At 37.2% G+C, this 17,240-nt stretch overlaps 1 protein-coding gene across 3 annotated transcripts in view; it reads left to right on the top strand.

The window, feature by feature from the left end:
* PDE7B (phosphodiesterase 7B) overlaps positions 1-17,240 on the top strand; it is a 169,914-nt gene that overhangs the window by 50,710 nt on the left and 101,964 nt on the right. For 2 of the 3 annotated variants that reach the window (XM_064413608.1, XM_064413609.1), the window contains one exon: positions 4,277-4,337. In XM_064413608.1, coding sequence (XP_064269678.1) covers positions 4,277-4,337 — 61 coding nt within the window. Of the gene's footprint in view, positions 1-4,276; positions 4,344-17,240 lie in introns of all 3 variants that reach the window. The other variant, XM_064413607.1, reaches the window with a different exon arrangement.

The raw sequence follows: 17,240 nt of genomic DNA, 5'->3' as shown, positions 1-17,240 counted from the left end.
GAAAGCTCTTTCGCCATACTATATTGTTATGTGGAATCTACTTCCATCTAGTATTGATAAAAGCAAAGCATACTAACTGAAGGTTACTTTAAAAAAAGAAATCAATAGATCCTTAAAAAATATTTGGCATACCGTCAATGTGCAGTTAACACGGCTTCTCTGATTGGCAGTACAATAATCCCTGTCACCTCCTGCAAAAAGAAAATGATGCAATATTTATTGTCATGTTTGGCTGATCATGTACATCAAGTACCTCCCTGGTTATTGCAATGTTGGAAGAGACATGTGTTGAACACCATTTTCAGGACATGCAGAACAGAACAGATTAGAGTCAAGAAGCCTGTAAATATGGTTCCTACTCCAACAACCTTTTAAACTGGCTTTAAAGAACTTGGTTATCTGCAGCTTAAAGAGGTTAAAAATTACACACGTTCAAATTTCATGCCTGAAAAATTGCTATTATATTTTTAAAACACTATACAATCTAACAAGATTAAAATAGTTAAATGCTAGATCAGTGTTAATTATATGCCTTTAATAAGTAGAAAATTAACATACCACTTACTGCAATTTTCATGAAAAACACTTTCAGGCATTTAATTGCTGAATTTTGTCATAGAAAAGAGTTTAGACCCATTTATTTCAATTACTTGATTTGCATCTTCCTCCTTAAAATGAGTAATGCATTAGTTTATCATAGAGATAGAAGTTGAATAGGATGACTTCAAAACCAGTTTTTCCATAGGTAAAATTTTCTCCATAACATTAAAAAAGAAAACAAAACCCCCCAACAAACTAAGAGCAAATTCTGTCTGGGGTATGTACACCCTGTTTATTGCTACATATCTCAAATCCTCAAATGCAGCTGGTGTGAGCCGAGGCATGCTGGAAATGGAAACCCAACCTATGAATGATCATGTAATAGCAGAGAAGTAACCTGAGATGCGTTACTGCATTAGTACACAGAGTAAATTTTCCATCCATTCTCTGCATGAACTTTTTCCTGCTAATTATGCCCTGCTTTGTTGAGTTTTACTTATACTGTTTCAGTTCAGGGCTTCTTGCAGATGGCTGCCCATGTTCCTGTGCACTCCTCACAGCATCTTGCTAAGTGAGCACCCCTCTCATCTCGCCCAAGAGCACCCTTCTCCAGCAGAGCCTCGCTCTGTGGAAGCTGGTGCCTGTGCCTTTCGGTGTTTCCCTTTTCTGACAAGTGGTACTGGGCCATCAGAGTCATCCACGATGGTTTCAAGCTCTCCAGTTTACTTACCTTACTGACTTTGTGCTACATTTCTTCTGAATTCCATGTCCTTTTGTCACGATTGTCATTTTTCACTTTGTTTTATTTTAAGCTCCACTTTCAGCTGCTCCATGATTCAGTCTCCGTTCCATGGGGGACATGTAAGTTCCATTCCAGTCTGTGTTTCCATTGCAGCTTTTGTAACAGGCTTAATATCATGTCATACATCTGATCTCAAAAAAGGGAGTACAGAGTAGGTAATTTATTAATTCATTTTCCTATATAAGTGTTAAAAAAAATATGTAATGAACTGCAGACTGCAATTCTATGTGAAAATGCACCTCTGTTACTGAAAATATTATTTACTGAAAGCACCTATGCTTTCCTTTTCTCCAGAAAGAGAAAAAAACCCAGTCTAGTCCAGAATTCAGTTATTCAAAATATATGAATGTACAATGACGACTCGGAGGGTTGAATTTTACTTGTATTTACCCTTTTCTTTGTTAAATATGACCATTTCAAAACAAAACAGTTCTTTTAAGATTTTCAACAACAAAGGCTCTCACACTTCAGGGAAATTGAACACTGGTGATATTATTTTCAGCAGCCCAACATCCAGGATTGCATATGGCAGAGCCAGTCCAACCAATACTATACTGGGCCCAGCCATGAAACCCAAACTGAGATTCAAAGTATCCCAAACTCAGGTGTGTCCAAGGTCATTCCTCCTTCTCTCTCTCTACTTTCTGACTGGTTGAAATTAAAAATAGAATAACCAGCATCTAATGTCAAATTCCTATTTCTTCTCCCTGATAGATTCTTTACTGACTCTATAGCCAACTTAGATGTTTTCAGGAGGGAATGATTAGTTTGGAAATTGATTGGGTCTAGAGAGACTTTTGGCCACATCTCACAGTACCAACCATGATGTACAAGCAGGCAGAACAAACCTAAATGGGGAAAGGAAGTAAGCCAGTCCAGGAAAGGGGCAGAGGAGGTTTATCCAGCTCTGGAAGGAATTCATAGCAGTTGTGGTAAAGTCCCAGTTTAATCCCAAAGATTAAATCTTGAAGTCATTCCTCACTTCTTGTTCATGGAAAACATTTGTTAACAGCAAAAATGCACAAATAACTTTATTCTTGGGACAAGCAAAAGTGAGTTCCTGCTGCATTTCTGTGCCATTTTATAGATCCAGGATCCAACTAGGTCCTTTTCATACATTCTAAGCAGTTTGGTAACAGTTTATTTTTTGTCCCACTGACATGCACCTATGAACTTTTACTAGCAACAGAAGTGAAATTGCTGCAGAAGCTCTTTCTCCTGGTATTTCCAGCTGCAATGGTAGTGGTGAAAAATCTCCTAGGCTGACTGTTGTAACATGATTTTCAACCACTTCTGTGCACTGTAGGCATAGAGGGAATTCAGATAAGGCTATGAACTTGTGTACAGTTATCTGAATCTCACTTGAAAAGTTTTCAAAGTTCATCCATCATCACAGTGGATCCCATGGGATGGTAGCTGGCTCTGGGGAACGTTAGCAGTTTTCCCAATTTCATAACACTGGGACTGGTGAGTATTGTTAGATATTCTAAGACACCATTTCCCAGCCTGAAATGTGTTGTTTATACAAATACGTCTGGAACATACAGTGCCTCTGAGGGACCGAATCAAAAATAACCAAAGGTTTTCACAGAGCACCATAATTCAAGGAGTGAGGTGGGCAGTGAATTTTGACATGCTTTTTACCATCTGTGTTTGTCTAAGTATGCTTGCTTGGGAAGAAGCAGCTGGGAGACTTCTGTGAAAATATGCCTATATTGTAGCACTCTTCTCAGAAGGACAAATATCAATTTTCTGTTTCTCCTCACAGGGAGCTGGTATAAGAGCATTCATAAAATTAACTTTGAAATGCAAGGTGTTGTTTTTCTTTTTCATTGTTTCTGTAGCATGTGCTCCCACCTAGGAAGGTTAATACAGGCATCTCTTTGCTCTTTTTAGATGTAATGATATATAAAAAGACTGTGTGGGACTTTTGTTTGTTTGTTTGTGTTTATTTCAGTGTGAGGGAGGTGAAAAGATTTTTAACAATAGTGAGTTCCAAATGTGTTGTTCATTTATGAAACTGCTGCTATGTTTCATCTTCTTTGATGCTCTGAGGTTTTTTATTTACCTGATTTGTAGGTTTTAATATTTGCTGCAATGTCACCTTTATTAATGAAAAGAAAGCAAAAAAACCCAACCCAGTTCTAACCTCACCATGGGTGCTGAAAAGGAAAAAGTACATAAGAGAGAGAAAGACAGAGGAAGGGAACTGGATAGCTGTGTGGGTTTTTTTTCAAACTTTACTCACTCTGCTTTTATTCCCATTTGGTCATGGATACCAAAACCATAAGTACGTAGCTAGGGAAGCATAAACCACTCTTACCTAGAAAGTATGAGGCTGTCCTCAAGCCTCTCTCCTGAGCTTTGAGTGCAGTGATACAAAACTGAATCTTTTATGTAGCACCTGAAGAAACCACCACTGAAGTTAGTGGGATCTGCCCACTGATTGGCTTTAATTGAAGCTGGATCAGACCCATAAGCCACAACAATTATCTTTGTCCTGGCAGCTAAACTGACAGATCTGTCTGCATAAAGTCAAAAATTATATCTTGTGTTTAAAAACAAGGTAACATTTCTGTATTCTGATAATAACTCTAATGATGTTCCTTGACTGGGAATATACAGGGAGAAAATAATCCTCAGTGATAGGGGCAGACATCAGTCTAGCTTAAGACAGATCCAAAGGCAGTAAGACATTATCTACAGTTTTCCTCAGCAAACACCCTGGAGTACAGTGTTGACCCATCCTGACACATTTGCAACAACCATTTTTTTCTCAAACTTTGGCTCCTTGCAAAGGAGCCTTTCATCTTGACGTTTTTACAATGTGTCTTGAACATCTCTAGTTCCAAAACATAAAGGGAGGTATCAGAGGATGAGGACAGAGGTACTATCACAGAGACTTTAATGAAATATATCTTTTTTTTTCCCCAGAGGTGCGGAGAAATCTCATTTGATAGTCCTGACCAGAATGCCAAATGTGTGCGCATGCTAGGTAAGGGTAAGAACCTCTTCCTTTTATTATTCAAGTGTATGGATATGGAAACATGTTTAATTGGGAGTTTCTTCTTAAAAGTACATGATAATGACCATGATGATTCACAGTGGCATTTACATAGTGCATCCACAAGTAGTCCTCATGAATCTATTCTTTACAATGAACTTTCAATTATTTCAACTAAGTACATATATTCCAATACTGTCCATGTGTGCAGATAAAAATATAGCAGTACCAACACTGTAACTGGAAGCTCTGATGAGCTGAAGTCCAGAACTCATATTCAAAAGCTGAAAATCTGTACTTCTAAAAACAGTATTAATTCCACAAGCATGTATCAAAAGTCTCTAAAGCAGACCTTCAGCTGCATCAGTCAGGGAAATTTCAGTCAATGTGATTTTACATATTTGCACTGGTTTAGCTTTGTAGAAGTTCATATTAAGTAGAAGTGCCTATTCTTTAGAAACAATGAAAAAATATTCACTAATTTCTGTGGCCAATTTCATTGTGGTTGTTTGTTTCGCCTACAATGCCACTACTGGAACATTAATAGCATGGCTAGTATCACAGTGAAAGGCAGGGAGTAAGTGTCTGAAAACCTAAGAGATTATGTTTACTCAGAAAAAAAATGAAATCACAGAACACTTGCGGTATTAAGCCTTAAATTCTGAAGACCTTTGACCTGCTAGGGAAGAGATAAATATATGCTGTAAATTAGAGCATTGCATTTAATAAAGTGAAGATTGAAATAGCCACAATTTTTAAAACTACAACTGGCAATGTCTAGGAACTTAATTCCCATGTGGGTGCATAGCTGTGCTCTGTAATAACAGATTATGTGGTTTGTTGTTTAGATTCATTAAATCCTATTGTCACAACAGACTATAATTGCTGCAGAGGAAATCTGTCATGCTTGTAGTGCACAGATCCCCACAGATGAACGGACACAATGGGCTGTAATGATCTGTTACATCAATGATCCATGGTTAAAGTCCTCAATGGAACAAGCTGACAAAAAAAGATACACTTGTGATCCTTTATCATGCCAATTACAATCTACAGTGTAAATACAATTGAGTTCCTAATACTCTAGTTCTAAAGAAGTTATATCCATGCAAATGTTATTATGCATTAGGGGGAGGAATGGGGGGTAGGAGAGAGGATAACAAAAAAAACCCCTTCTGCATGGGTTGGTTCATAATTTCATTTGGCATTTTTAGAAAAAGTGAGTCCAAAAGTGGGAGTTTGACATCCTTCCTAGCGCAAACAATTTTCTAGAAGTGAGAAGAACAAGATCTTGTTTCCATTACATGTGCTCTTATCTATGTCTTGCAGTATATACATGTACAAGAATGAGAACATATGCTGTGCTGTGTAAGGAGACTACTAGGAATGTAAAAATGACTCCAAGAGCACATGCCAAAGCTGTAACTCATTCTCAGAGGTTACAGCTCTTGTACTACTTTGCCAGTATATATTTCGCCTGCTATTGTTATTTTTCAACGTTGCTAAAAAATTAAGGACTGTAGTGTCAAGCATAATGTAGAATTTTTCCTTTCACCCGAAGGTATTCCAAATCATGTACAGAACTGAAACTATTCTAAGCGCAATTTGTATATTCCAGAACTGGCTCTGTAAGTGGTGTGGAAAGAAGAAACTAACAAGCACAAACACAGCAGAAACTATGGTTTCTCTGAGAGTGACTACTGGAGACAAGCTCCATTGTCTCAATTTATCACAGAAAGCTCTGTGGTTCTGGTAGTGTTGTAAAGCTGGAGGGCGTCCATTCTGGACACCTTTCCTTTCATACTGAACTTGTAGGGAAGAGCAGAAACCAGAAACTGCGCAGCCAAAAAGGCCTAAGACTTTGTGTTGGACGTGTCATGCAGTGCCCAGTCTCATATTTTACAAGGGAATTGAATTTCCAAGAGAATGTAACAGAATTTGCCACTGATCAATGCAAAGATGACATTATTAATGTCCGTGGGTGTAACCAGTGAACAAAGCACAGCGTGCCTTCAGAGAGGGACATCTTCCTTGGCTGCTCTGTCTTTGAAATATGCTGAAACTGTCATGCTGTCATTTAATGTAACAGTGACACAATGCTGACAGAAATCTAGAGGGCAAGTCCCAGCAACTGCAAGAAGATAATTACCCTAGCAAGAGAAGAAACACAGGAGCCTGGAGTACTGACTGTATTTCTTCAGGGATCTTTGATGCAAGATCAGTCCATATTTGAAACTGCACATTATCGAGCTGTACTCTAAAATGGCAGTAGCTGGTTTTGTCAGAAAATGTCTGTATCTGCTTTATACTACTGGTTCTGGGCTAGCTTCAAATTTAGTTTTTTAGAAGTGATGACACTCAACTTGACACCGAGTCCATATTTCTTGAGGTAACATGGATTATATGTATGAAGTTCTTTTTCTATAATGGTGGAGGAAGAGGGGTTTGCAGTAAAAATCCTGTCTTCTGCTAGAAAACAGTAAATAATAGATTAAAAAATGCCAAAATGTTACAGTGCCTCAGTGAAGTTAGAAAACTTTTCAAGGCACTGACTAGATATCACTCAATCTGAGATTAAGAGCATAGAATCAGTTTAATGCCTCATCTTTCAGTATCAGAGTGATGGATATTTATAATTCAAGTGTAAAAAATAACAAAATTAAATGGTCACTTAGCAGTGTTTCCTGAGGATATAAAAGATAATAGCTGTGTGCTCTGACCAGAATATATTTAGTGTTAGTGTAATTATCTGCACTAAAGTCATTACAGAAAATTTTGCTCTCCCTCTTATTTTTCATATTGTGCTTGTCTCTTTACACTTTTATCCTGTGTCATGATTTAATCCCAGCTGGCAACTAAGCAACATGCAGCCATTCACTCACTTTCCCCCCGCAGAGGGAGCTGAATCAGAAAAAAGTAAAACTTGTGGGTTGAGACAGGAACAGTTGAATAATAGAAACAAAATATAACAATAACAATAGTAATGGTGGTAATGAAAAAGAGAAGAGGAATAAAACCCAAGAGAAACAAATGATGCACAATACAACTGCTCACCACCTGCTGACCAAAGTGATCGGCAGCTCCCAGCCAACACCCACACCCACACAGAAACACAAGTTTTTTTTCCTGATCACGATGCTGTATGATATGGAACATCCCTTTGGCAAGTTTGGTGTGCCTGCTCACAGTCGGACTACAGGAAACCAAAATGTCCTTGACTTAGAGCAAGCTCGACTGAACAAAAACTATAGCATCAGTGTGCTGTCAACAACTTTCTCACAGTAAATTAAAAACACAGCAACATATCAGTTATAAAGAATAAAATTAACTCCATCCCAGTCAAAACCAGGAAAATGTGTTATAGCAGTTAAAGCAACACAACTCTGATAATTGTCAAATAAGAATGTTGGTCAGTGGCCTACCTTAGCCCATTGAAGACCTGAAGTGTTCAGATCCTAAATATATCACAGCTTTCTTGAGTATGGCATTGGATAATACTTTGAACCCTGCACATCCATTGTCCTTTAAAAATGGGAATATAAGTGCTTCTTCACTTAGGAAAAAGAAGAAAAAATTTATAAGTACAATGAGAAGCTGAAGTTCTATGGTAATATCAGTAATGAAAATATGACACTGTCAATAGAAGTGTGTTATCAGAGGTTTCCCTTGCATCTCCAAGTCTGTCGGGAGACAATGGCAGATCATCAGCAAGATCTTCCAGGGCAAGGAAGAAAATCTGAACTGTTCTGCTTAAATTGGAACTGCTATCAAGTTAGTGAGGGCACTTGGCCATGAAAAAATTGTCTGATAATGCTGAACAGAGTGTCAAAAAACGTTTGCCTTATGCTGCATTCTGGAAGTTAGAACTCTGGGCTCCTCATGCTCTTTCCCTTTAATGATTTTGACTTAAAAAAATTATAGCTAGCACATAAAGTTGAGATTATAGAAATGTACTCACTATGTAGTTATCAGTCTAGAGAGTCATATTATGAAAGGCAGAAGAGAACTATCCCTGTCCCCAGAGCACCCACTGCTATTTTCAATGGCACAACCTAAGGTTAATTTTTCCCATAGGCAGACAGACATATTCTGGGCTCAGACATGACACAGTATCATATCATGCAGAGATAATTGGGTTTGTTTGCTGTGAAAATTGCTGGTTGGATGCCTAAGCTAATTAACTCTGCTGGGAAGGATTGTATACAAGCTTGTAAGAGTCCAAAGTTAAGGCAACTTAACCAATTCTCACTTCCTTAACTAGCTCAGTTAACAAAGTTAACTCAGTAACCTCTACCTGGCACAGCACTGAGTTTTAAGAATCTGTCCTGGAAAAAATAAGTTCCCATAGCTGGCTCTAGGACTAGTACAGAAGCAAAAAGGTCTGCCAACTAGACGAGAAACTCCAATTACATATATATATATATATATATATATACACATATATATATATATACACATATACATATACATATATATGTATGCAATTTTGTTTATATTAATAATGACCTGTTTATACACAATAGATATGGTTATCCTTACATGTTGTTTAGAAAATAGGTAGTTGCACTCATCACAACACATACAAAATTAAATTATCCCTTCAGTTTTAATCTGTTCAACATGATTGATGATAGTGTAGTAAGGGGGATGGATGATAAATGCAAATTATTTCGTTTGTTACTCCAGCAAGAAGTCTTTCACCACCAAATTTAGTCTTTACTCCTCAATGAAATGCTGGGCAGATTCTGAAGAGGTCACATCTCTTGTTGGCTAACTCTGCTGTCTGCAGAAATCCTTCTAGGGGAAATGTGAATCGTCCTCCTCAAGGAGCTGGTTAGTAAGATTAAAACACAAGCCTTCCAGATGCCCCATGGCAAAAGGCTGAGGTGCTTTCTTTTCATTACTGTAAATTCCATGCAGACAGGAATGATGTGTCTGAGTTTTGCTTTCCATTTGGTGCAGACTTAATCCTTGCAAAAGCAGACAGATGATTCTTGCTTGGAATAAAAGTAGTTTCCTCAAAAATAGCTGTTTAAAATTTATAAAAAACAACAACAACAAAAAAGCAATTATTTTTTAAAAATTGAGGTAGTGCCACCTTTTTTTTTAATACTCCAGAGTACTAGTCCATAACTTTGTTGCTTTGAGGCAACAAACTTTTTGATATTCCAGCACAGAGAGGTGTCTACCTCCCTCATCTCCCAGAAAAGGGTTTTTTTTTCATACTTCCACCATTTATTGCCTATGAAGTGTTATAGGTAAACGAATCGGCATTTAGCCATGAAATTAGTTTCGTGGATCCAACTTCAGTCTTGGTGGCTCTTTGCCCACAGCAGGAAACCACCACACATTTGAACAGAGTTGGCAGCCTCAGCTTGAGAGAGAGAGACATTACTGGAATAACAACTGTGTTGAAAGGCAGGAGAGAGGGGTACTGGCAAGGCTCTGGCTGGCTGGTCCCTGCCTTATATAACCATTGAAGGCACCTTCATTTGTGGCAGAAAAAAATATATTACAACTTTGCAAAACTTGATCAGGTAAATAACCAAATAACTTAATGGGTAAAAAATACTGAAGAATACTTAAATGTCTCAACTTGCCCTGCAGCAATAGGAGAAAAAGAAATGAGGCATCTAGTCAAAAGGTTCTGCACTGACAAAGAACCTGGAGCCCTCGTTGACATCGTTTGAAATGTGACCCTATATCTCTTGCACATGCAAAACTTCTGCTGCAACTGATAGTCATGCATGAGCAATGGTGTTCTAAATAGCCAAATATATGGACTATTTATATCCCAGTCACTCAAAGACTTATACCTGCACTTGACCTTATGAAGACTTAGTATTCTATCTGTGCAAATGAGATGCAAATAAACACTTGAATTAATTTTTGTAAAATTAAGCAATGTATATATATTAAGAAAAAGCCTAAAACCTGCAGTGACTAGGAAGGAATCTATGCTTGTTGCTACACTGCTATACTACTCAGAAATTCATAGCTGTCGGAAGGGAGAGGCTTAGGATGTCTGCTACAAAAAGATAGGCTTCTATTCCATGAGCAGCTTGCAACACAGGATGAAGAAAAGCAGGTTTTTTCCATTTATAAAGCAATGGTGTGAATGCATACAGAAAGATAAACACCATGTCTCCTTTTGATATCCTGTTAATGTAGATAAATTCAAATTTTAACATATAAGTCACTGCTTCAAGTTTTTCACTTATATTGTATATTCCATCTGCCACTCTCTACCAACAATTTATTCTGATGAGAATATTTATTATGATCAGAACAGGATTGTATAGACAGGACCTATGGAACCTAGTTCTTCTACCCAAATGAGTAGAGATTTTCAAATAACTTCTAACACTTTTCCATTTTTCGTCTAAAATAGCATTCCAGTGTATTAACACAATTTAAAAATAAGATTTAACTCCTGACACTGCAACTATGCTTGTAAATGAATTTTAAAAAGGGGGTTCTCTGTGTCCTTACCACCACTAAAACAGAGGCTTCTTGCTCCTTCATGTCACCTCCTCCCCAGTTGACTGTGTCCTCCTGGAAATGCATTTTCTAAATCTTACCTGTTTTCTCTGAGAACTCTCGTGACTTGTTGGCCATAGTGGCACAGAGTAGACTAGACTTTGGGTATCACCAAGTGGTGATGTGGAAGGCTGAGATGCCAGGCTGCCACTCCAATGGGAGTGTTGCTTGGAGACAGAAAGTGGCAAAGAAGTGGGCATGAGGCCACAACAGCAACTCCTTTGTCAAGGACTTTATGGTGTACACACACCATCATCGTGCCACTTCATCATCATGTTATGGTCTCAGGCTAAACAAGTAGGAACTCTTTGTCTTCACTATGATAAGGTTTTTGCCTAAAACCACAAAGAATGTAAATATCAAATCCAGCTTTTACTTTCATGACTATTTGATTACTTTGGGTAAGAAACCATAAAAAAATTTTAAAAAATTAAAATTTCTGATGCTGTAAGAATATTTTAAGTAGCAGCTCTCTAATAACTTCTTATTATTCAAGTAATTTTGATCTAATTACTATTTTAGGTAATTATATAGGTTGGTAGTTGAGTGACAATGACTGCCTGTTTATCCTGTTCTGTCCTGTAAATCAGGTCAGACAGAAACTACTTCTCTTGCAGTGTTCTACCTTTTAGAAGGGTGCTGAAGGAGACAAAAACTGGCCTTGTCCTTTTGAGCGTGTGCATAAAACACTTTTCTAAATTTAATTTAGAGTTCTTGGTTTTCTATTGCATAAACATTGACTTGAATCATATCTAGTTTTATCCTGTGTCTGAACCTGGTACAGGAAGGAGATGGGAGTGTCAGAGCACTTGTAGAGAATGCAGAAATGAGGATTTGGCAGCATCTATATAATGTAAGCACAGCACGATGGCTCTCTGGAGAAGAGAGTGTTACTGTGTTGCCCATGTCTGCAAAAGACATTCATTTGGACCAGGAGATCCAGCTGAGATGCAAAACCTCAATAAATTATTAAAAAACCCCTTCAGTCCCACAACTAGAGAGACCCCAAGCCCCTGACCTTTCAGCTTTTCTTTCTGTGAAAAAGGTTTTTGACTTGCCTGAGAATTTAGGAAAAAGCTACAGGTTTCCAAGTCTTATCCAGAAGTTGCACTCAAAGCGTGTCTACAAATACTTGCAAATTCTACCAGACTGCAAAGCCAAGTGTCTCCCTTTTTGTCCAAAGCATGTTGCAAACAGAAGGGTTGCATTCTGCTGCCCATTTATGTAATAATCTAGTGAGAGATTAATCTTTTAATTCTGAACTTTTATAGTCCTAAGATAGTTAAACCTCACAGCACTCACTTTTTTCTTACCTACCAAAATAAAGGCAACACATCTTAGGATTAAGTGCACTTTTTTCTCTCTATTGACCCTGCACAAGGACAAATGCTGGCTATGGCTTCAGGAGGATAAGAAATAGCCCCCCATATCTGGGGGAGCACACACATATACAAGGAGACACTTGAATTTTGTTTCAGAGACATTTCCTTTTTCTTTTTTTTTTTTTTTTTAACTAAGCACTTCTTAGAAAAGCAGAGGAACAGTGGCTTGATTGATTTACTTAAGATGATCTCATATGTTGTTTCATGGTATTTGTCACATGAGTTATTGCTGATCCCCTGTTGGAAAATAGATTTCAAGTGCCTATTCACTCTGCTTCCTCACAGTTTGATTTTTCCTCATGCCTAACCTCGTGCCCAAGCACGGACTGCATTCACGCAGTTTCCCATCTTCTTTGTCCAAAGTGTTATGAGTGGGTTGCATTCACCCAAAGTACTTGCTGTACAGAAAATTGCTGTGACTAACCATACTGCTATAATAACATCCTCTCAAAAGATGGGGAGGGGGAAAAGGATCTCCAAATTGGGGACCAAATTGAAGAAGAAAACACTTATTCATAGTTTTACATCAGCCATCTCTTCATGATAGCATACATATAATGAAATCTCCAGAGCTAAACTTTTCAAAATTAGATTTAAAAGGTCTGGATTTATAAATTGTGGTTTGAGCTCATCTCCAGCAATTAATCTTTGCTTCTTGAATTATTACTTGGTGATACCTTGGAATTTCAATGTCCGGCAGATTATTATGTAGCTACCCTTAGTAAGAGTGATTTATGTCTGAGAAAGCCATGGAATTCCTGTGCTTTTAAGCACTCAATTCCTGACTGTACATGCTCATAAACTTCTCAGGTTAAGAAGGCATTTTCCTATATTCTTCTCTGCTCTGTATTATAAGAATGTCTCATATTCTGGAATTAAACATTTTTGCTTTTCTGAAATGTTGTTAATAATTTTTGCATTGTTACTAAGAACTGGCAGTGTAATATTTGTAGGAATTTTTTTTCACCTCTAGTATAAAAAAATAAAGCTACCAAATAAAAACCCTGATGTTCTTTTGCCTGGTTATCTGGGTAACTAGTTTTCCTTGATGGCTTTATCTTCCTTTTAAAGTTTTTTTTTAATATTAAAATATCTAATTTCTATTAAAATAGAAATTTTTATTAAAATATATCTATTAAAATATCTAATGTCTAAATTTCTAATTAGAATTATAATTATTCTAATTAGAATCTGTTGTCTTCTTGTACATCTCATACTTCTTAAAGCATTAAGTTGTTTTCTTAGATCATCTGTGGATCATCAAACTACTTAAGCATGTATTTACATACTCTCACTGGAGCCAAAAAATGAGTAGATTGAAATAAGTTTGCATGCCAGGGTCAGTCACAGTGTCTAGCACTGTGCATGCTCAAGCACTGACCTGATCCAAACACTTGAGGCTCTGGGCTTATGAAATCGTGGAGTGTGACTGTGAATATTGGTAGTAAATGATGGAAATTCTATTTAGCAACAAGAAACGGAATTTCTGAATCACAGCTGGCTATGCCAAGAAATTAATGTATTTCTTACAGAAAAGTTCAGAGAGTTCTCCTACTGGAATTCCCTCACAGGGCATTCTTCTCACTCTGCAGAGGAAATAATGCTGAAGACAGCTGGGATGCAATTCATCTAGCAGAATGTCTGTAAACATGTGAAAAACCCTTTGCATTTAAAGTCTACAGCCATCATCTAATCATCCCTTTTGTAGCAGAAAAGAACAAGAAAGAGGTGCTTTGTTCAGACTTAGATGTCTGAAACTGGTCTGAGGAATCCTACTCTCCCCACTGACTCCTCAAGAAACTGAAGTGTGGATGAGAACAATTGGAGGAGAATAATCTTACTCCCAGAGTACAGATGTTGTTCTTCATGGTGTTCAAAGAACTCAGGTTTAAAGTGGAGGAAATAACAGAAAAATAGGCTAATCAAACTCATCTGCCAGATAATTTATTTTTTGTTTAACATAAAATCAAGTCTCAAGTTTTAAGGATATTTGTAGAAAAGTATTTGTGGGAAATTGTTTTTATTAACTGAATTCTTTTCCTCATTGCCTTTGGGAAGTCTTCATTTCTCTCTGTCTCCCTTTGACATAGCTGCAGGACCTTTTCTGACATCTCAATAGCTCCTGATTTTGAGTTGAATAAAGTAAATTGAAAACATGACAAAGGATTTTTCAAATGCTTAAGGGATCCAGCATGCTGTCCCATGGGAAGAAAATTTGAGTGTATGGTGAAATCTTTAGATATGAAGAGTAAATTCTGCCATTAATGTGTCAAATGTGATTTTGGTTTTCATAACATTGTGAATATCAATTCACAATAAATTTTTTTATGGAGGTTACTTTATAGCTTATTTTTGTAAAGAAAGTGTACACATTAGTGTTTTAGATCATCTCAGGACTGTGTTCTTGAGATCCTATCCCAACATGCAGCAAATTCTGGTTTACCTTATGAAGCAGTCCTGGAATGAACAAACTGGACAACTTTTACATGTGATAGAGCAAGCCCTATGCTCTGGGGGCGCTTCTAATGCTGCTACTAGACATCTAATCCATGGACATAGATTGGAAGTAGTCCAAACAAAATCCCCCAAAGCACACACAGTGCAGACCTGGGGCCTCCACTGCAGCTGTTTAATTCAGCCAATTTGCTCTTCTTGCGCTCCTGCTTCTCTGAACCTTGCTGGAGAGTCAACACCCATTGGGACTTCAACCCAACAGTTGCTCTAACATTCAGACTTCTGTAGCCACAAATTACCTTCAGGACCATTCAGCTCAGTTAAGATTCAACTGACAATGTTCAGGATGTATATAATTCATAATTTATGTTAGATTGTAAGCGTGTTTATCTTTGCCTGCTTTGAGTATACAAGCCATCAATTTGTGCATGCAACCTACAACTTTATCAGATATTTGTCTTATACACTCATATGAGGAAAGGTTTATGGGGAATAGCAAATGTGATTTAGTCCAATGAGAAATTTATCCTTTTTGAAACATAAGGTAAAATGATTTTTAAGTCTAGATCAGGATTGCACACTGATCTTATAGATTAATACAGACCAAATTTTATTTAACACTTAATTCAAAGGAATTATTCATACTGCAGAGCTTTGTTTATTGACATACACTAATGAGATCCTCACATTTTATTCATGCATATATAGGACAAATTATAATTGAGGTATCTTTTTGTTTTATAACAGAGATTGCTACTGAAAGGACTCAGAAATACTGGGATCATACACTTTATTACTAGACAGAAGAAAGCAAGGATTAGTGGACTAGAATTAATTTTTCCATCTGAAAACAGTGCAATAAACTGACAGCAGAAATGTATAACATGTTCATAACAAGAAGCATATTATCCTGCTGACAGAAGAAGGGACAGTTACTTTCAGTGTCTTTTCAGACAGTTAAATAACAATATGTAAAGATAGCCCGTACATATATATGTGTGTGGATATGTATATACAGATTTGTTCTATTATATCTTTTGTTAATAAATAATGTATGAACATACTCTTAAAAAGAAGCCTGTACACTTCCACCCCATGAGCTATATTTCAAGTTTCTACAAAAGTAGGAAGACAAATTTATAGTTAAGATACATGACTGTTAAGTCCCAGAATGCTCTGGAACCTTGATGGTTGAGACAGGAATTTGTCAAGAGAAGGGTCAATGTCTAAGCAAGAGACAGAAGCTTTAACTGCCCTGTGAAGATTTTCTAACGGAACTTAATTTCTTTAACTATTGGTATCCAAAGTTTTTATATTTACAGACTTGGGGCAGTATTTTCAATACAGAAAAAAAATCATTGTTAAACTGGTATTATTTGGCTTTGCTTTGTAAACCTCAAATTGAGTTGCCAAAACATTCAGCCAGTCTGTAAATATTCAATTAAAATCACCATGGAACTTCTCCTGTGGAAAGAGTTGTGAAGATGTGAATGTAAGTTAAGGGGTAGCATAAATTATTTGTGTTCCCAGCTAGCAGCTACGTGATGTCACAACAATGGCAGCCACTGACAGAGTTCTGCTGGAAAGGGAAGATGAATGGCAGATGCCTCATTGTAATTTCTTGTTATCAGCAGGGAGTGTAAAAACAGACATTAATCCACTGGTTTATCACAGGTAATAATATGTTCAGGGAGATACCACATTAAAGGCACAAGTGCAATTGCTGTCATTGTTCATTTGTCCTAGAGGGCTCTTGAGGCAAGTGCATGTCATAGTACTAAAGAAGCCAGAAGAATCCAAATTTGCATTATTTTAATTATTAACATATTTCACTTTTCTTAAAAAAAAAGGAATGGAAGCATCATAAATCATGATGTCAAATCTCATTTATTTTCTGTTGTTTGAGAACAAGTCTAAGGGCTTTTGAAGTCTGTGTATTATTTGTTTCATGGGGGAAAATGACATTATAATAGCCCCAAGAACAGTTTACAGAGAAAATGCTGTTGGTTTTGGATAGTTTTATTTTAATCCAAACCAGTTTCTCTGTGCCATGAAGGAATCTGTGTTTTGTTTAGGCAGAACCATCTTAGATACCACAGTTGCTTCAAATTGTGCAGCTCTTTGAGACAAAACAAAGTCTCTTGATAATTGATGACTGAATAAACAAAGAGGAAACTGGAGGCAGATGTTTGCTGGAAAGCATTCTGAAATCCTAGAATGGGATGGGGGAGAGATTGATTTTGATTTTAATCAGAAGCACCACAATTCTCTCTTCACCCTGAACATTTCCTACTTGACTTTTTTTGTCCCTAATCTTTGTTGGGGGAGGGTGTTGCTGATGTTTAATTTTAAGTGAATTTCCAGTAGTAGATCTAGAAAGGTTTTAGGCTGGCAGCTGTGCAGCTTCAAGCCCTCCCTCTGCAAAACAGCATAAATCCCTCTAACACTGTCCTGCCAGAAATCATCTTCCTTGAAATGGAAAGATCATCTGCAGGAATTACTAAGCTACTAGCACCTT

The sequence above is a fragment of the Passer domesticus genome, chromosome 3 (assembly GCF_036417665.1).
Source record: "Passer domesticus isolate bPasDom1 chromosome 3, bPasDom1.hap1, whole genome shotgun sequence".
NCBI lineage: Eukaryota > Metazoa > Chordata > Aves > Passeriformes > Passeridae > Passer > Passer domesticus.
Note: the sequence above shows the minus strand (reverse complement) of the source record. Positions and strands in the feature narration are given on the sequence as shown.